The 21,681-nt window shown below is 37.2% G+C and overlaps 1 protein-coding gene across 2 annotated transcripts in view; it reads left to right on the top strand.

Moving 5' to 3' along the window:
- Edil3 (EGF like repeats and discoidin domains 3) overlaps positions 1 to 21,681 on the top strand; it is a 448,869-nt gene that overhangs the window by 195,019 nt on the left and 232,169 nt on the right. For both annotated transcript variants that reach the window (XM_028854156.2, XM_028854155.2), the window contains one exon: positions 10,195 to 10,323. In XM_028854156.2, coding sequence (XP_028709989.1) covers positions 10,195 to 10,323 — 129 coding nt within the window. The remainder of the gene's footprint in view (positions 1 to 10,194; positions 10,324 to 21,681) is intronic.

Raw genomic sequence — 21,681 nt, 5'->3', positions numbered from 1 at the left:
TTTTCCAACTTTGAGATTACTGTTTTCTTCTTCTTTCCCTGTGGGGTCCAGTTTGTGTTGTTCAGTTTGTCTTGGGATTGGAGCTTGCTCTGGTATGTGGTCAGCCTACCAGTAATCACGAACATCCCTTTTTTAGAAAGAAGAGGAAAAACAAAAACAAAAACAAACAAAAAAAAACTCTCCATCTCCCAATAGCCGTTAAATGCTCATATTTCCCCAGCTAGTGACAGGATTACATATCCACCCACTCTTTATTCTGAGATTTTAAATGTTCTGCCCCCAACAACCCCTAACTAATCCCTGTCCTCTGTGGATATTTTAAGTGGAAGATATATGAATATTCAAAGTTAACATCCAGAAATGAGAATTAAAAAAAAATGTTGTAAGACAAATTACTAAACTGCCTTATTAATAAAAAACCCAGAACCAGATATTGGGGTAAAAACTGAGAGATCAAAGAAATAGGACAAGCCACAACCAACCTCACCTTACCAACTCCTCAGCCTTCAGAGACCTACTTCCTGTATACCAACGCCTATATTCTTTCGTCCCTACCTTCTCACTTCCTCTCTCCACCCAGCTACATCACTTCCTCTTTCTGCCCAGCTCTATCACTTCGTATCTGTCTCGACAGACCTCCAGACCTCTATGATTAACTAGTGCTGGGAATTGAAGGTGTGTGCCACCACGCCTGGCTCTGTTCCCAGTGTGGCCTTGAACTCACAGAGATCCAGATGAATCTCTGCTAGGATTAAAGGCATGTACTACCATTGCCTGACTTCTATGTTTATTATAGTGGCTGGATTTTTCCTCTGATCTTTAGATAAGCTTTATTGGGGTGCACAAATAAAATATCACCACAACATGTACTGTTTATCTTTCTAGGTCTGGATTATCTCACTCAGGGTCATTGTTTCTAGCTCCACCCATTTGTTGTTTACCTTTCTTTCTACCTCTCAACCACCAGGACTTAGCAGCTCTAATTTATCAAAGCCCATCTGTCTTGTTGTTCCACTTTATCACAGGCCTGAGCAGATGGGGCCACGCAGCCATGGACCAAAACCTCTGAGACTAATGTCCATAGAAATCTATTTCTCTCTTATTTGTCACAGAGATAAAAAAAAAAAATCTGACCATCTCAGGCATCAATATATGAATTTTGCAGGACACAACTCAGCTCACAGGGTCCTTGCAGATGTAAATTGATAAACATTTGGTCATGACATCATACTTCATTTAGAGTGGCCTGCAGATATGTCACCTGTATCCTGTAAAGAGAATTGGGGCGACAAAGAATCAGGGAAGATGCTTGTTAAAACAGGTGGGGACTGACCTGATGTTGTTAATAACTAAATGATGCTGCCAGCGACCATGTGATGCTAATGACCACATGATATCATTGTCAGGAGCCCTTGCGAAGGGGGAAGAGTCAAAAGGGGCTTTTGATGTTTCAGAGCTTGGAGTTGATGCCTTGGTTTCAATTTCTACCCTTGAGAGCTCAGAAGGAATGTGTCTGCTGTTTTAAGCTACCAAGTGAGTGGAAATGAGTTGCAGCCAGGAGAGCATGCTGTAACCACTGGCCCTCTCAGGGCCTCCTGCAGACACTTGAATACTGAAGCCAGTGTCTTCTGAAGGAGACAGTTTGTCAACACACACAGGAAAGAAGTCTGCTTACCCCAGATTTTAATTTACACAGTCTTCCTCAAAGCTTTCACAGTTTAAAGAGAAACCTTATTAATCTTGATGATTTTCCTCAATAATGACATTGTTTCATTTTGCTCAGAGTAGCTTAATTTTGTTTTAAAATAGAAAATATTTTTGACTAGCTTTTCATAATATAAGTGAATGTTGCACATTTATATTTATGACAAAAAGAACAAGGGGAAAAAACAAAAACAGGAAACTACATAGAAAGCACTTTGAAAACATCAATCTCATGAACATGTCTGAAATAATTTCTTCTTTTCAGCCAGATTTTTAAAGTATTTTATTATTATTATTATATTAATATTATTATTATTATTATTAGCCATGTGTATGTGTTTGGGCATGTATGTGTGTGATTGCAGGTGCCTTCAGGGTACAAGAATAGGTACCGGATGCCCAAAACCTGGAGTTATCTGGGACAGTAGACAGCCAATATGGGGACCAGAAACCAAATGCATGTATGCCACAAGAACAATGTTAACACTGAGCCAGCACTGTGGCCCCTCAACTACTTTTACATGAAGTGGCCATCGTTCAAAATGAGAGCAACAAAATATCCAAATCTTAATAAATGTAAACGCAACACTGTGAGAGGGTTGCAGTTTATTAAGACAAGTTTATTAGGACCAAATTTTAAGTCCTAACTTTTTCCCTTTCCTTTGTCCAGCAACAGCAACTCGAAAGCCTGTGCATTTCTTTATTACATAATCTAAAGTGCACATCAATTTTAACCATTAATTCTAAGTTTTGGGAGGCATAATTGTTATTACTATAATTATTACTATTATTATCTGCAGTGGCTAAACATTAAGCATTGGCTTAGGTTACAAGGGCCACAGCCTGAGGGGATTCTGTTCCCTCAGGCACCAACTCTTTCAAGGCTTCTAGGGAAACTTATCTAAATCTAAAGAACTCAGGATTCAGTGGTTTAGTTGGAAGTCTGTTTGCTCAGAAAGATTGAATAGGTAGTAGCTAACCTCCCTTTGCTGGCATCTTTCAGCCCCCCACCCTTTCTCTCAGCTCCTACTTTAAAAACCCTTGCTACACATGGTTCCTCCTTACCACTTCCTGTCAGCTACTTGCTGACTCAGCCTCCTGATAGCAGGTTAATTTTATTTACTCATATTTAATCAAACACACCTTTGAATTGTTAACAAAAGCAGTAGGAAAAAAAAAGTAACACATTTTAAAAAAAAAATATTCTCCAACACATACATAGTCTATAAACTAGACCAAATCTGAATGTACACAACTGAGTGTTAATGTATTTGCTTCCTAATATTCTGTATATTCTCTACAACTGCCATGATTGGAGCACAGTGCTCACTGTGTGAGAAGATAACTGTGTTACACATATGAAAATAATTTTAACTCTGTTATTAGAACTATGAAGGGAAGGAAGCAAAACAGCAAAGTATATGAATCCATTGTTTTGTGAGCAATTAATCTTGTTGGCATACTTACATGAACTTGCGTAAAGATGCCTGGAAAGGATGTTGGTGAGCTCAGTTGTTCATTAATTTTGATCACATGCTGTCCCCATTGTGTTAGGAGCTACTTACAGATTCCCTAGAAGAGTATTGCAACGTTGATTTAAAAACTCCCGCAAGCCTTTTGGATTTGAAAGTTCATTTACATTCTTTGTTAGGAGAGAAATTATGAAAGTGTTTGGGTCTAGTAAGACAGTTCAGAACCCCAGTCCGAACTGAGCAGAACACAGCCACCACTCTTCCTGCTTCTGGTTGCCTGTAATACAAAGTGATGCCAGCATCTTTAGAGAGCTGCGTGGAGTGGGAAGATGTTGACCACAGGTTTGTAGGTTTTTCTGTTAGGACATCTAAGCAGCTCAGAAACATTAATTTGCTTTCAAACTTTGCTTGTTGTTGCATTGTTTCAATGCTATGGATAAGTCCCCTGTACCAGTGCTGACAGGCTACAGGAGACATTGGAGAGATGCTTCAAATATAATAAAATCTGGGCTGTTAAAGTTACAATATAGAGTATGGGGGATAAGGATGTAAAATGTCGAAAGTTCATTATATAAATGCATGAAACTGTCAAATAGTAAAAATGTTAAAGAAATTATTATAATGCCAGAGGGAAATCTCAGAATTAAATTTCTAGAAACCATTTCCTAAACAATGAAAAGTATTAATCCTAAACATGCACAGGGCTGGTGAGCTGTGAAATTTTCTTTAAAGTCACCTGCACATACTGGAAAACTGAACATACTCTGATATTGTGAGCTTATTCTTTCTGCTGCCCTCAATTTTTAGTTGTACTCAAAGCACTGACCACAAATTATAAGCACAGTGCCTACAACATAGTAAGTTCCTCAAGAATAAACACTACATTTCTAAGGTCAATTTTATTCTTATCACTACAGAAGAAACAGCTTCATCTATTATACACAGTTATTTTTATTAATCAGTATACCAAATCTAAAATAATTCAGTATCAGAATTGTCATCTGCATGTGGATAGATGACACAGAGATGGGAGATTTCCCATATCTTTCATTTTCATGTAATTAATCTCCTTATCACTTGAAGAAGAGATAACTAGAAGTTATTGCTATACATTTTAATTATTTATGTTCAATATCAAATTTAAAACAGTTTTACTACCAAGCAAATTTTGTGGGTGCTCACCTAAATTTGTTTTATCTTTATATGCTAACTTGCTTTATATTCATTTCTCTTTGCTCAGGCTCAAAGTATACAGGTTTATTGATATGTGGATTGATCAAATAACAAAAGAAAGCAATGCTGTACAAAGCTATATTCTTCTTAATCATATATTTGCAAAAGAATTAAGATGTACACAGTCATGATAAGAAATAATACAACTCTGCAATTAAAAATAACAATTTTAAAGTGTCAACCATATTAGAGGGAAAAAGGTTGCCCAATTACAAATTAAGAAGGATTGAGACTTGTAAAGTACAGAAAATTCTAGAAAGCAGCCATTGATGTTTTATAGAACTAAATCTAGAATAGGGTATGATCCATAGATGCTATTATTACCATTTGTTATCACCGTAGTTCACTTTGTCAGATGTAACAGGAATTTACGTGTAGGAGCCTGGACTCTTCCCACATGTTATTTATAGCCTAAAAGGGCAAAGGATAGGAAACCACCCATCTGAGCACTCACACTTTCTGCATTGAGAAATCAAAGAGTTTCTTAAAAGGTAGAATAGAGGCTGGAGGTTAGAGATCTGGCTCAATGATTAAGAGTGATTTCCCCAGTCATGAGAACTGGAGTTTGGACCCCAGCACCTTATAGTAAGTCAGGCATCCCTACAAATGCCTGAAATGAGCTTGAAGGATTGCTGGGGTTGTTTGCCTCCAACTCAGATGCACAGGCATCAGCCCCAAGTTCTGCCTCAAAAGAAATTAGTGGAGAATGATAGAGGACATTGCAAATATACACTCTATTCTGATTTCTGCACACAAGAACAGATGATCCCAACTGAGAAAAAGTACACACACACACATACAAACATGGACACGGAGAGAGAGAGAGGCATAGATATAAATACATACATAAAACAAATATAGAGACTATATAGAATTAGGCTTGCATATAATTATGATAAAATTATATTGGTGAAATTGAATTCAAAGATTATAATAATGAGACAAAGCATCATAAGAGAGCCTTTCTCTCTATATATGTAATATCTCATATACTCTGATTCAATTGCTGAAAATACTCTGAGATGTTTACATTACTGGAGGCTTTGGAATGCTGCATTATTTATAGAAATATGCTCAGTGAATCCATACTGACTGTTTACATCTGTCATAACTAACATTAGTGCATACATTGACAACTTTGGAGTAAGCATGGCTTGCTAGGACGATTGTAAACTTTGTAGTCAGGCAACGTGTGATAAAAGCTTCACTTTCTAATTAGATACATCACTTAACCTCTCTGTGCCTGTGCCCCTCATGCCCCCCACCATCCAGGATATATTCTTTCAATATAAAGAAAAATAAGAACTTAAAGGGCTCTATAAAAGAAAATCCAAATCCCATTTGATTTACTTCACCTTTGCTCTTTAACTAAAACACACTGGATTTTATAGAGTGAGAAAAACACCTGCAGTAATGGTAATCCTTTCCTAAAACCCTGATGTCAGCAGAGGTCATGATCCCCCTTGGGATGCAAATACAAGAGCTTCAACTCACAAACTCACATGTGCAGAGAATCCAGAGACTGGATGAACCAGGGATTACTGTACAGACATTATCTTTTCCCTGGGGAGTTTAGGACTTAGGGTCCCTCTTTCAACCCTATCTTCAGGTTTCTGTATTAACTGGCATCCACTGGATACCATCCCCAGCAACACTTCTCACTTCCCTTCTGAATGTTGTAAAATACCACAGACTTTCCCATTGGCTCTCTCAGACACACTCCACAGACTCCTCTAACTAGCTGACATTGGTAGAGAGCAAGATCACTTAAAACATGATTCACACAGGATCTGTTAAATGACTTCAGTCTGAAATATGGACATCATTATTTCGTATTAGACACGTTTCTTCATGAATGAAACCACCTAGGACTCTGTCTGCCCCTCTCTCCGTGGGGACTGTTGGTTCAGCTTTGGTTTGGACTCCTCCCCATTGCTCTCACTCATCTTTCCCCTGTTCTTCCCTGTGCACTAACTATTTGATCTCAATGTCTTGCATGGTCTAATTTTCCAAAGATAAGTATGCACAGATGTACCATCTCATCGAGGCTCCTCTGCACCATTGTTCTTCAGAGAGACTTTAAATGACCTTCTGCTTGGCCTCTCAGTTTTATCTCCTAGCAAGACCAAGCAAAGGTCTTATATTCAGATCTTTTATTAAATCCCCCATAGAGTTTCTTAAACCAAAGTGAATGTGGGAAGGTTTTTATTCTCTCTGCTATAATTACTCCACTCTCTCGAGGAAGCAAGAATAGCTCCATCACTTTTGGTTTCAGTAACTATTTTTTTTCTCCCAGGTATAATTCCTTAAATCCAATTTTCTTTATACATGGTATTTTTCAGATTTTACTAAATTCTGATTAGGCTATGTTTTCTTACATGCTAAATTATGAGATTGGGTTAGATTATTTTCATAGCACCATGTTTGTTCAGAATTATATAACCATTTGCGTGTATATTTTATATATTCTCATGTAATGTATATGACTATAGGTTGCCAGTTACTTGAAAGGTGTTTTTGCTGTTTTCTTATTTGAAAGATAATTGATGCATGAAAATGCTCAGTGTCACTTTTGTTTGATCCTCTCCTCCTGGAATCACAGATTCTGGATTTGAGGTCTAAATGCATCACTGGAAGATATTGATTTGCTAAAGAGTATCAGCTTCCTGTAGCCTTCCACTTTAAACCCCAGCACAATGATACTCAGGACTGTAAAAGAGAACAAGAACCTCACTGATTTGCTGTGAGGAGTAGATAAGATTTTTATATAAATTACATCATGATACACTATTAGATAATTTTTGAAGAGGGAACAGGAGAAACAGAAGGGAGAGGGAGCTGCAATGTTTAACACGATGCTTAGCTATGAGAGAAAATTCTTTCAATTGCTCTAACCCATGTCACAGGTCTTACAGTTTCTTCCTTCTCTCAAACACAAACAGTATGCTACCTTAGGGAAAGGTACTAGACAATATGATTCATAAACACTACACATGAATGAATTTCGAAAAACGCATTGTGTAAAAATTTTAGCATATACTTGATATTTACAAAATGATACTATGTGAAACACAAAGCTAATGAAGTGTTATCATTTTATATAATTAATTTTGGATAATGAGAGAGAGCCAGCTTAAATCTTCTTAATAAAAGTCCTCACTATAATACAATATTACTGATTTCCTTACATTATACATTAGATATCTAGGTATCTTTCATGAAGGATGTGAGGATACAGATATTTGTAGTTAAAAACACAGCTTTCACAATTTCTTTTCAATTTCTAAGAAATATACTGAATAGGAAGTATGGGTCTAGGCACTGTAGAGTGCCTATAAACTATTCCAGGCAAATCTTTATTGATTCCATACAACATTAAAATGAAAGAAATGAAGTGTGTTTTGTCCTATGAAGTTTCTGGAGGAAAGAATCAAATTGTAATCACTTTTTCTAACACAGAATCATGTTACCCAGTCTCAAACCACACTCAAATTCTAACGTGCAGTGGGCTGCTCTGAATGAAGATGGTGAACTTCTTCTTTCCCTGAAGTCTGTATTTTCCATTGAGCTCTGTTACCAACTGAAAAGAAAAGTATTGGCTCAGGATCCCAAAGACCATGTTCTCAGGATAAAGATTTATTTGCCCCAGAAGGACAGAGGGCAGGGAATAAGAGACAAACACAGGAGACAGATGATGAGGGAGAAGGGGAAGGGAACAAGGGAAAGGGGGCTAGGAAATTTGTGCCTCTGAATAGAAGGCAGACAGATGTGGCCCATAGGAAAATGGTGCTTTATAAAGGTAAAGGGAGAAACCCTCTGTTAGGATGAAGTGCTTCATTTTAACTGAGCATGTTAATTAGGTGATCCAAAGGGGGCTTTGATTGCTGAACTTCAATAATTTGAATAGCTGGACCTTGGTGGTTAGCCACAGGAGGAGGAAGTGACCAAATAAGGGAATAGACCTTGGGGACTAGCTTTAGGAATATAATCTAAGGGTTTTTAGCCAGACAGAGTGAATGGGAAGGAAGGGTAAGGCCTGGCAGGGCTGCATGTTCAACTGGGCTAGCGTCCCTTCACCAGCCTTGTCTGATGGGGCTTCTATGAGTTGCACCAAATCTTCAGAGTTGTTGTATCCAATGCTCTGCATTCCTTCTTGACTCAGCTGCAAGTTCTTGCTCTTCTCTGATCTTCCTTGTGATTTATTAGGCATTTAGTTTTATTATCCCAACATTCATTTTCTAACACCAGCATGTAACTTTCTTTGCAATTAGTTTTTCCTCATGAATTGCTCTGTTGTGTGTCCTTTAAAACACAAGTTCTTCCCAATTCGTCTCCACCACCTTCCATCAGTTCTTCCATCTAATAACACTCATTTTCACTTACCTGGTCTCACCTTCTTTTCTCTTCCACTTTTCCAAAAATAGTAAGTGTGAGTGAATGTACCATCTCACCTTGGCTCCCGTGCACTCATTGTTCTGCAGAGAGACTTTCAATGGCCCACTCCCTGGCATCAATTTTATCTACATGTAGGACAAGGCAATGGTCTGGTCTTATATTCCAATCTTTATACATTATTTTTGTTTTTTCATCTTATTTCGTCTTCCAGGGAAAAGTTTTTCGTGATTTTCCTAGATTCTTCTCCAGAATCTATACTTTGTCTAGATTCAGGTCTGTTTTCACTCAGTTGTCCTATCCTCCCAGAAGCTGAATGTAATGCAGAATGTTATGCTGAATGCTCATTCCTTCAGAGGAGATCAGGAGAGCATAAGTGTTTAGCAGAGTCCTTCAGACTGTGACACTGCCTGTCACTTCTGGAAGAAGAAACAATGAAGGAAAGAAAGCATGTCCTACAAAAAGCTTCAGACTGGCAGTGTTGTCAAGAAAAACCTCACCTGGACCAGTGGCGCATTCCTGAGTACAGAATATATACTTGAAGAGTCCTGTGCCAGGTGGGCCTGGCCCAGTTTGATACCACATCTTGCTCTGTCATTGCCTGAGGAGTGTGACCTGGAGTGAGCGTTTTTGCAGCAGATCCTATGGAGCAGTAGCGGGATGCTGTCAGCTAATCTACACTGGTAACAGCTGGTTTTGCCCAGGGAAATCTCAGAATAGCTCTGTTTTATGCAACTGTTTTAAATCTTTGTTCAACTTACATTCTCAAATTCTACAAAATGATTATCATAGCTACTTATTCAAACATGCAACTCTTCGCGAGCTACTGTGTTTAGGGTAAATTGTGAAGTTTCTCTGAAGCCATTCTCCTCAAATTTATGAAAATTCAATAAACTACTGCAAGCATCTGTGGACTTGACTGTCTCTATATTGGTAGATTCAGATAATTTTTGCATCAGCAAGGTCAAAAGCTCTTTAGAAACTGTGATTCAGTATTAATTGTTCAACATGCAAAAGGTATTCCATAATTCAGAAATTCTGATAATAATAATTGAATTAACACTATTTTTGAATGCATAATGTGTGGCTGGTACTCTTCTGCATATTTTAATATATGAACTCTTTTCAACTGCAGTGTAACCATTAAAGCTAATTTCATTATATTAATATTTGTCAAAAGACCACACCAAGGCAACAGAAAAATTAAATAATTTCTCCCGATGACAGAGCTAAAGGTAATGGCACTTACATTTAAATTCAGGCTGCTCATCTGAGTTCACACACCTGGTGCTTTTTCTATACACTATCAAGGAGAAAATTGTCCACTGAAAATGCTGGTATGATATCTTGTATTAAGCCCATGCATCAGGAAGCCTTTTTTCCTATCTTGCAGGTCCCTGCGTCCCCAACCCATGCCACAACGGAGGAACCTGTGAGATAAGCGAAGCGTATCGAGGAGACACATTCATAGGCTACGTTTGTAAATGTCCCCGGGGGTTTAATGGGATTCACTGTCAGCACAGTAAGTTATTTATATTCAATGTGCTTTTATTTTTATTGATCTATTTATTGTGTACAAGTCATTACCCTTCCTGTTTGTAGGCAAGTCATAGATTTGGAGAGCTACATAGAGCCCAGGCATTTTGGCTCATGCTGCCTCTCTCCACAGTAGGTGTCGTCTCCCATGATGAGGCCCGTTTCAGTCCCCATACTCTATTTGACTAGCAATTTGCTTGCTAGCCCTTGTCGTTATTATTTAATTCAAGTTACAATATGTTGTCTTTCATGCTATGCTATTTGTCTCTCTCTTTCATACTTGTCTATAAAGCTACATTCTTCAAGCATTCCAGCAATTATTCTGGTAGTTGCCAGGAGCCATCACCAGAGGTGAACAGGTCCCAGCAGAGGATGTAAGGAGTCGGTGGGGAAGGAAGTGAGCCAGGCCATTATGGTCAGGAAAATCTTGCAGCCTGCCAGACTAGCAGCCAGAGTGCTTCTTTATTTATACATTATTTAGTAAGCAGGGGTATATTCATGATGTTCCAAAACATAGATCATATCATTTTTTGTTTTTGGACATGTGTTTTACTTTCTTTTGCTCATCTTTATGTCATCATTAATAAACTGTGACAGAACAGACTTATCATTTCCAATCATTTTCCCTCAAGTTTTGACATCATTAATAAACAGAGTTATCATTCTTACTCATTAACCCATAATCCAATTTTAAGAATCTACAGGCATATGACAGTCTGTTCCAGGCTGGTAACTTTGGTTGCTTTGAGGACACTAGACAAAAACAAAATCTTTCAAGCCACCCTGGGAATTTTGCCATATCTTGAGCAGTGTATTATTAACTCTTAGTTTTCAGAGTGCCCAGGAAAAATCCTCAGGCTAAAGGTGCTGCAGTTATTATTTAAATTCTGACATAATATCATGTTCACATTTATATCTCTATAGAATTTGTCTATATGTCTAATCCTGGCATTCTGTTGTTCTTTGGTCATATGACATTATAGTGACTCTGCATGAGCTAACTTTTCTAAGAGAGGGAGGTCCTGACATCTCATTCTTTTATCATCTTTCCATTCCATACTTTGGTCATTAATATGTCTCTATGTAGGGCAAAGCTGTATGCCACATAATTGTCTGAGTGTACAGCGGGAAGAAGTTTATAATCTGAACTGTGGTCAACTCCTCTAGCCCACCAAATCTTGTTGACCTTTTTAAGTTTACTTTGTTTTGGATAGCTTGTTCCTGTGTAAGTAGAGGGACAAATGTTTCAAGAATGTCTCATAGCCTCATGAAGAAACCTCTGGCTTCTTTATGTATCACAACCTCCAAGGCATAAGGAAGACCTTCAAGTAGATAAGGATATCTCCCTAAAATTGAGGGGAATTGTATGTTCAGGACTTTCCTGGGGAAGCTTAGAAGCAGCATTCCTGAGAGAAAGCATAAATAATTCATAAGGAATTTTTCCATCAATCCAATATCCCCAAATTATACAAATATTAAAAGTGCCTTAAGTATGCAATAGGTGGAGATGAAAACCAGAAATGACATGGCAGCCATCACATGGCTCAGCTTTGCTGGATCTTTGTCAAGCAGCTATGCTGGCTTTATGACTTCTGCCATTCCATTCAGATCTGGCTGTGCCCGGTAATTAGATTAGCAAGTAATGATCAAAAAAGAGAGGATACTCTAGATTCTAAACAATATATAACTCGGTGTTCTCTTTCTTACACATTGTCATTTCTGTGTGAAAATCTTTGAAAGTTCAACAAACAAAAATGTCTGATGAGTGGCATAGGAACTTACCCACTGTGCAATCCAGCATGCAGGAAGGTGACAATAAATTCTGAGCTACTGAAGGATGTTCTTACAGAGGTGGTCACATGCATGCTGGATGTTGAAGAAGGGATAATGTGTTGATTAGGGTTGGGAGAACAACATAGGGAAGGAAGAATGGATATGGAATATTGCCAATGAACATGAAAGTGATACTTAGAACAATAGTTTGGAAAATAAAAGACAAATCTTGACATAGTAGCCTCTGTCAGATTTTCAGCCCCCCAGAGCAGACATACTATACCTTAGCTCTAAGACACTGGAAGCAGCCTGTAATTACTTAGAGTCTTTTCACAGTCAGGAACTTATAGAATTATTGAAGAAGGCTCTTATATATACCTAAACACTCTTGTTCCTTACAACTGGCACCTAGCCTTCCTTGAGTGGTCTCCAAGTCTCAGATCATTAACAAGTGAATTAGAGGCTATTCATTTTCATATGCCAGATTCAGAAGTGCCAAGGTTGGTTCTCCTTGAAGGTAGGATCACAGCTCATTCTCCACACGGGAACATCTTAAAACATACCTAGAGAAACTAAGATGCTAATTTTGCATCTTAGGTGTTTTTCTATTCAATAAATCCCATGATGGAAATATGATAAACATTTCTTCACAGAGTGTAACAATGTGCTATCAGATGCAAAGCCTGGGGAGACAATCTTCCTGTCTCTCGAGCAGGAACCTCTTGTATATAGTACACACAAAGGATCTCTCTGAAAGAAGAGCCAGATTTTTATTATGGCTGTTTTCAAAAGTCACCTATGGGGATAGGTCAAATTTCCTGGCTTCCTTTTTTTTTTTTAAAAAAAATAATTTAATATGTATATTTTTATTGAAAATAATTTTATGCAGTATATTCTAATCATAATTTCCCCTCTCCCTACTCCTCCCAAGTCTTTTCTACTTCACCACCCACTCAATTCTATGACCTTTTTCTCTGTCTCTCTAGAAAAGAAAAAGTCAAACAACAAAAACACACAGAGACACTAATACATACAAACACACAGATATACACACAGACACACATACACAGGCAGACAGACAGACAGACAGCCACACATACACACACACACAGACACAGACACACACACACACACACACACACACACACACGATGAATTAAAATGTAATTACTTCTGCACATTGTTCACTTGTGGGTCTGTGTTAGTCCCCATCTACTGTAAGAGGAAGCTTCTTGATGATGACTGAGCAAGACTTTGATCTTTGGATACAGCAGAATGCCATTAGCTGTCATTTTATTGCTATGTTCTTTTAGCAGAACAATAGCATTTGCTTTTCCCCTAGGCCTGTGGCCTATTCAGTCTAAGGTTCACTGCCCCCCAAGCAGTCAAGGTACAAAGACTGAGGATTTGGGAATGCTAAATAGGATGTCTTCATCAAGCCCTTCCCTCAGGGCTCAGAGGGCTCCTATCAGTGAACAGGAGGCAGAAAGATTCTAAGAGCCAGAGGGTAAGGTGAGGCCAAGGACACAGTGTCTTCCAGATACAACAGGACAGATGCATTTATGAACTCACAGAGATTGTAACAGCAAGATCAGTTTCAAGCTAGATGGGGGTCTGTCTTAGGGTTACTAATGCTATGATGGAATACCATACTGAAGAGCAGGTTGGGGAAGAAAGGGTTTATTTGGCTTACATGTCCACATCCCAGTTGATCATTGAAAGTAATTAGGACAAGAACTCATACAGGGCAGGGACATGTTATTATTCTAATTTTGTTTGTTTGCTTGAGAGAGAGAGGAGGTGGGGTGAGAGGGAGAGAGATAAAGGGAGCAAGCATGGATTTGGGTGGATGGTAGGTGGGAAGAATCTGTGAGGAGTTGCTGGAGGGAAGATTATGAGAGCCAACATTATGTTTTGTAATGTTTTAAGTTTAATTGCCATGCCTAAGTGATCCTTGAAACAAAAATGCCTCTAAATGACCCTTGCCCGAGGACAGATACTTTCTGAAATGCTAGAGGCTATTGTTTATGGGAGATAACAAGCCACACCCACACACCTTTGTTTGACTCAGCTGCACCCCATGTGCTTCATCACTTGTAGGCAGGAGGTATGTAGACAGGAAATACATCAGGATAGATGTATGCTTGCCCCTGATTGCATGTAAGTGGGAAGTACATAGGAAAGAAATACATCAAGATATATGTTTGCCTCAGATTGGACCTGGTTGGAAATAAAATGATCTTATATGTTTGCCTTTTTAAGCCTCTGCAAAATGTAACCCATGACCATTTTCTGGCAACCCAGAATGGTCCTGGCTAGAGATTATCATCTTGACCAGGATTTAATTAAAGATTGCTTCAAATTTGACTCAAAAAATGTGGAACCAAGCTGGGCGGTGGTGGTACATGCCTTTAATCTCAGCACTCAGGACACAGAGGCAGGCCTGGGCTACAGAGTGAGATCCAAGAAAGGTACAAAGCTACACAGAGAAACCTTGTCTTGTAAAACCAATAAATAAATAAATAAATAAATAAATAAATAAATTTAAAAAATGTGGAACCAGTTTTTCTCCCATGATTCTCAGGATTAACAAAACCCTGATCAGAATTTATTATGTGAAACATTTTTTTTATATAAAAAGAAAATATCTCATTTTACCTGTTCCTTTCCTACCTCCAGCTCTTCCCATGTACCTCTGCTTGCTCTCTCTCAAATTAATGACCTCAATTTTATTCATTGTTTTTACATATAGATGCTTGTTTCAAGTGGAGAAAACTGAGAATATATACAAGTAGATTCTGGGTATTAGGAGAAATCCTAATAGAGTTACTATGACATAATTTAGAGATCATATATAGAATCCTAATGTCACATGTACCTCCTATTACTTAACATTTTGTTTTTCCTTAAAGAAAGGTGTTATAAATGCCAAATTATTTTTCAACAAACAATGTTTATAAAACAATATATGTTCTGTCACCTCTCCAGCACTCATTTTCCTGATTTTGTACAAGTTGGTTTAGTTTCTTTTCATCATACTTAGTGATCTGTAAGCCACACAGATGGCATTGTCATTTGTCTTTCCCAAGGTGACTTATTGATGGAAGTTGTTAATGGGGATGTTCCCATATGCCTCTGACTCCCACATGTGGTTGGCTGAGCTGCTTCCTGTGGAACATTAGAGACAGGAAAGTCTAAGGTAGTTCTTGATTCCATTCCCCACAGCAGGACATCCAAGTCTTTACCCATGTGCCTTTGTCTCATACTACAGAAAGTAGGACATCATATTTATTGCTGAATTCCAAGTCTTGCTTTAACACACAAAACTTCCCCCTTTACAGTAACTTACCAAAACTTTAAATGCCTCTCAAGGATTGCAGTGGAAAGCCCAAGGCTATGAAATTCAATTCAGGATTGGTATTTTATATCTAAATTACTCAGTTTGTCTCCTGTGGCATGCAACATTATTAGAAACAGGACAAAAATGGATAAAAAAGGATTGAACTGGGATTCAGAAACTGGGATTTGAGACATGACCTTTACAGTTATTGGATAAGTGACCTTGAGTCAGTCATTCGACCTTTCCTCAATTGGAAACATATAAATTAAGGAATTGAACTAGAAACAGGTGACCTTGGGTTCACATAAGCCAGGGGAGTATTATGACTAAATGGAAGCTTGCTCACTGCACAAAGGTTATCAAACCTTCCTCTTTCAGGTAGAATTGAAAAGGATTATACATTGGGAAAGCAGATTTAGAAGCACCAAAGGCCCTGAGAGATTCTTCAGGTAGTAGTAGGAAAAGAACTGTTTAATCCCTCACTAGGACAGACAGAGATTTGTGCTGGTTTTTCATTCTCATAACAGCTTTATAACCCAGATATTTCCTAGAGCATTGCTACCCAAAGTGTGGTGAGATTTCAGCACCACCCAGAAGCGTTTTAGAAAGGTAGATTAACCACAAATCAACTGAGCAGAATTTGTATTTGATCATGATCTCCTAGTTAATCAATACACACACACACACACACACACACACACACACACACACACACACGCCTTCATGTGTGTGCATAAAAATTGATAAATCATTCATGGGACTTGAAAAATCTACATGTGATCATTTCAGAAAACAAAAATTATTTCTGCCTTTCATTACATAGTAATAGATATTAAGCAAAGCATTTCTTAAGGTTTTTGAAATCAAACTATTTTGAAATTCAGTAAATTGAGAAGTGTACTAATATCACAGTGATATTCTTAATTTATATGAAGCATTACATTTTTATTTATACAATTAAAATGTAGTATTTCTTTGTCTTCTTTATTGAAAATAGGTATTTTTTCATATAATATATTCTGGTTGCTAACTCCCCCCACATACACCCTGGCTTCTCTCAGCTCCTCCCAGCTTTTCACTATTTCCTGCCCACCCGAATCCACACCATTTCTTTTTCTCATTAGAATACAAACAGGCATAGTAATATTTTGTTAGGAAAAAAATTACTAATTCAATTCCACATAATAAGGTGAACTAAATATGCTTGTGAATATGTATTTATAGACAATCAAAATATAATTTTATTGTAATATAATCATAAATATATAAGTTAATAAGTTTATTTTAGGAAGAACTTAATCAATGATACAATTGCAAATTTCTTTTCCAGTGATAATAATAATAATACTAATTTAGGATTAAATTTTTTAAAAACATGTAAACTTTATTCTTAGGGTAGTCTTAGTTTACTGAAAAAACGAACAGGGAATATGGGAAATCCCCATTTATCTCTCCTTCTAGATAGCTGTGCCTTAATTTTAGCATTTTAACTTGCATAATATGTACAATGGATTTTGAACCAGCAGTTGGTTTTCTTTTATTTTGAGGCAGGGTTTCACTATGTAGCTATTGGCTAGCCTGAACTTCAATATATAGATTAAATTAGCCTCAAACTGCCAGAGATCCCCCTACCTCTGTCTCCTGATAGCTGTGATTAAAGCTGTTTCCCACAACTCCAAACTTTTTCTACAGGTCTACTAACTAAAATCCATACTGTATGTTAGGGTCCACACTTTTTATCATATAGTTACATGGGATTTGAAAAGGCATAAAATCATATATGTCCATCATTACAGAGTCACACAAGACAGTTTTACTTAGCTAAATACCCCTATCTTCTAGCCATATATTCTTTCTTGTTCAACTCTTGTGGTGGTTTAAGTAGGTGTGGCTCCCACAGATCCATGTGTTTAAATGCTTGGCCCATAGGGAGTGCCATTATTAGGAGGTGTGGCCTTGTTAGAAAAATTGTGTCACTGTGGAGGCAGGCTTTGAGGTCTTACATGCTCAAGCTATGTCCAGAGTGACATGCAGTCCCATCTGCTGCTGTGGATCAGATGTAGGTAGAACTCTCAGCTCTTTCTTCAGTATCATGGTTGCCTGCACACCACAATATCCTGCCATCATGATATTGAACTAAACTTCTGGAACTGTAAACCAGCTCCCATTAAATGTTTTCCTTTGTAAGAGTTGCCATGGTCATGGTATCTCTTAACAGCAATTAGAAACCCTAGCTAAGATAACGGTTTACCTTTGATAGGTGCTGATATTTTTTATCTCTGTAGTTCTGTCTTTTTCTGTATGTTAAATGGTTAGAATCTTAAAGTGCATTGTCTTTCAGGTAGGTAATTATTACTTTAAAATATGTATTTAGGGTTCCTCTATAATATAGAATCTATTGCTTTGTAGCTCATTTCTTTTTACTACTAAAAATGCTCATGTTTTACCAATGTTGTTTCCATCTTTGCCATATAGAATATATCTTGCTCTCTTAACTGTTTTTAGTTTGGGGAAAAATAAATAAAGCTGCTATGCAAGTTTATGTGCAGGGTGTTTTTGGTGTGTGTGTGTGAGTGTGTGTGTGTGTGTGTGTGTGTGTGTGTGTGTGTGTGTGTGTAGGCATACATTTTCAGCTCATTTAAGTAAACCTGGAATGTAGTTCCTGGATTGGAGGGCAAACGTGCACTCAATTTGGTTAAAAAAGAATTCGGCCTTCCTTAATATATGGCAGATTCACCAGCAATGAGTCAAAGACTGCTACACAATCTAATTAACATTTGTTATTGTTACTTTTCCATTTTAGCCATTACATGGGTTTTTTTTTTAATTATATTGATAATGGGATGGAATTATAGCCTTATAAGAATTTTATAATAATGTTAAGTATTAGATTTGATATGAAATTGCCAAATTATGTTTGCTTTTAAAATGACAAAAATTATGTGACATGCACACACCAACATTCAGATATATGTGCAAATTAAAGCATACAAATTACAGGATGAATTGGGGTCTAATTTAGTTGTCAAGACAGTAGGCTTCTGAAAAGCATCTGTAAGCACCAAGTATTCTATGAGATGCTGAATTCACAGTGTGCTCTAAGTACTCATATTTTGTTTGTTGCCTAGTAACAAACCTAATGCTTTTGAGAAGGACTAGTTTCTTCATTATCAAGCTCTGCCCATCTTCCCAATAAAGAATTCTGTGTATTCTCCCTACCTGCACACACAGTTCCACGGCTTTCAGTTTCTTCCCCTTCAAAAAAGAAAGGCTGGCCTTGAAGCCAACCAAGCTCAGGAAGTAAAATGGTTGGCTTATTAAAGACAGAGTCCTTGTTATTAGCTTGGCTCAAGATATGACAATTTGTCACCTCTTTTCCCACTGAGAATTCTAGCCAGAAAAAAATGAAGAATATAAAATTTTCTCTTTATGTATTTTGATACCTACTGTAAACCAGCTTGATATCAATTTTGAGCTATAGATGTATAGGTCAACACTTTCAGCTTCTGTTTACGTACTCATAAGTCATTTAACTTTTTATAAACTGCAAACTTTACCTTTAAATTTAGCCAATGATATTTGTTACTTCACTAATTATTGGTAATTGAATTAATCATGTTTGACAATTACTTGCTTTTTTATAGCTTCTATGTAATGATTGGCCTACTTCTACCCTACAGAATTTGGCTAATAACTTGAATTTAATGCCTCAGAAATTTTTGATATTTCTTTTATTGTTTACCATGGTAGAATAATCACATCATGACCCCTTCCTCTCCTATGTATGCCTCCTTGCTCTCATTCAAATTTATAGCCTCTTTTTTCATTAATTTCTGTTAAATGTATATGTGTGTGTGCATATTCCTAATATATAAGTATAACCTGCTCAGTTAATTTTAAGCACCCATACAATCTTTAGCTACACCAAATGTCAGGACCACTAACTTACTGACTAGCCATCTATCTACAATGCCATATCTAGAGGAAGCAATAATTTACGGGGAAGATTATGAATTAAATCTAGTTTTGAAATAGCTCTTGATCAACAGATGAATAGCCAGGTGACACTTAATCATTCTGAGCTTCAGGTTTCTCATCAGCTATCTCAACTCAACAGATGCTTCCTGAAACTTCACTGTGCTGTGTAGAAGAAATTAAGATATCTGCAAACATTGAGATAAATAACATATGTCATGTCTGCCTGCACAAGGTATTTATTAGGGTCAGATGAGTTGCCTATGCACTCACTTTGAAATTTTTACAGCTAGTATGCCTAATGCTCTAGTATTCTAAGACATGAGGAAAATTTGTACTAATTGTCTTATATATCCTCTCTATATATTTTAATTTCATTCTATAAGAAAAATTGGTACATAGCAAGAAAGACTTCAAATGGAGCTTTATATTTTTCTATAAAAATTTCTTTCTTTACCTCAGTTCAGTCCTAGTTTTAGCATGCTTACATTTTTATTTCAGTTACTACATTGGCAACCAGTTTTCCCTAATTAAAATTTTAAAACTTTGAGAACAACTTTTTTCTTTTTTCTTTTTAATTGAAATAGAGTCTCTATTATATAATACATCCCAACCATAGTTTCCTCTCCCTCAACTCCTCCTAACTCCCCTCACCTCTCCTCTCCTCCACATTCACTCACTCCTCCTCCACTTCTCTAGAAAAGAGCAGACCTCCAAGAGACAACAGCCAATGAGAACAAAATGAGATACAAATTCAAGATGTGTTTCTTGAATTCTTTAAATATTATGGATATGACTCTTCCATCACATGTGGAGTTGATAAACATCTGTTCCCATTCCATAGGCTTCCTTTTTGTCTCACAGTGTCCTTTGCTTATATAATTCAGTTTCAAAACGTCCCATTTATTATTAGTGCTTGTGACTGTGCTCTAGGTGTTCTGTCCATAAAATCTTCTCCTGTGCCAATGAGTTTCTCTTCTATCAGGTTCAGTTTATCTGGTCGTATGTTGAAGTCCTTGATCCACTTGGACTGAAGTTTTGTGCAGGGTGAGAAGTATGGGTCTATTTGCGTTCTTCTACATACAGACATCCAGTTTGACTAGCACCATTTGTTAAAGATGGTTTTCCTCCCACTGGGTATTTCTGGTTTCTTTATCAAAAAAATCAGAAGTCTATGTATGTGTGATTCATGAATGGGTGGGTCTTCAATTCAATTCCATGGATCAGCGTGCTCATGGCAGTTTAATGAAAATCTCAAAAAGATCCTTCACAGAACTTTGACTGTCAAAGTTGCGATTGGATTCCAAAGTGGCTGCAGATTCACATGAAGTAGCTAATGTCTGTAGACCCAAGTTTCTCAGGGGCATAAGAATCATGGGATGATACATATAAATATGCATATTTCTTTGGCTCATCACAGAAATCCCAGTGAATCGATTTGATTCCTTTTCCCAGTCTATTTAACAGGTACAGTGGTGAAAGTAACTCAAAAGATCCTAGAACTTTGGTTCTCAGCCTTACTTTTACATTAAAGTCACATGTTGACCTCTAAAAAACATGAATGTCTAGTTCCCACCCCAAATATTCTAATATAAAGGTAATTAGCATCAACCAGTTAAAAAAACTTATATGGTTCTAAGTTGAAAAATGATGGGAAACAGTGTTCTAGAACAATCCATATGCAATCACAGTGCCTTAATGAAACTAAACAGCGAAGCACTCAAAGACTTACCAGCATTAGGGTACAGAACCTGAAGATCACTCTGGTGTGCAATTCCATAAATGTGTTGAGTTTTTCTATTTTGATTTGGTCTTTGTTTAAAATAATGCAAATCATATTATGGCAGGAATTCACACCTGATGTTAAGACTCAAGCAAGAGATGTTATTTGCCCCTCTTAAATGTTCATACTGTTTGTTCTATTCATAGTAGCCAATTTTCCAAGGCATTTTTAGTTTCTTCATTTTTTTAAAATGGGTTGAAGATCAACAAAGAGATTGTGTTGACAGATATAGACACCCAGCATGTGCACAGAGATACTGTCCATACCTAGACAGAAGTCTGTGATGTTTGAAGTGAAATTATCTGATAGACACAAAACCCAAGATATAACAATGAATCATTCCTTTTATCCTGTTTCTTACTTTTTTAAAAAGCTTGATTTCCAGAAACATAATAAACTTTGAACAGAAACATGCTGTAAATTTTGCCACAATATTGAATCCATGAAGGTGTTGTGCTCACACTAATAGGCCC

This window comes from Peromyscus leucopus, chromosome 11 (genome assembly GCF_004664715.2).
Source record: "Peromyscus leucopus breed LL Stock chromosome 11, UCI_PerLeu_2.1, whole genome shotgun sequence".
Lineage (NCBI taxonomy): Eukaryota > Metazoa > Chordata > Mammalia > Rodentia > Cricetidae > Peromyscus > Peromyscus leucopus.
Note: the sequence above shows the minus strand (reverse complement) of the source record. Positions and strands in the feature narration are given on the sequence as shown.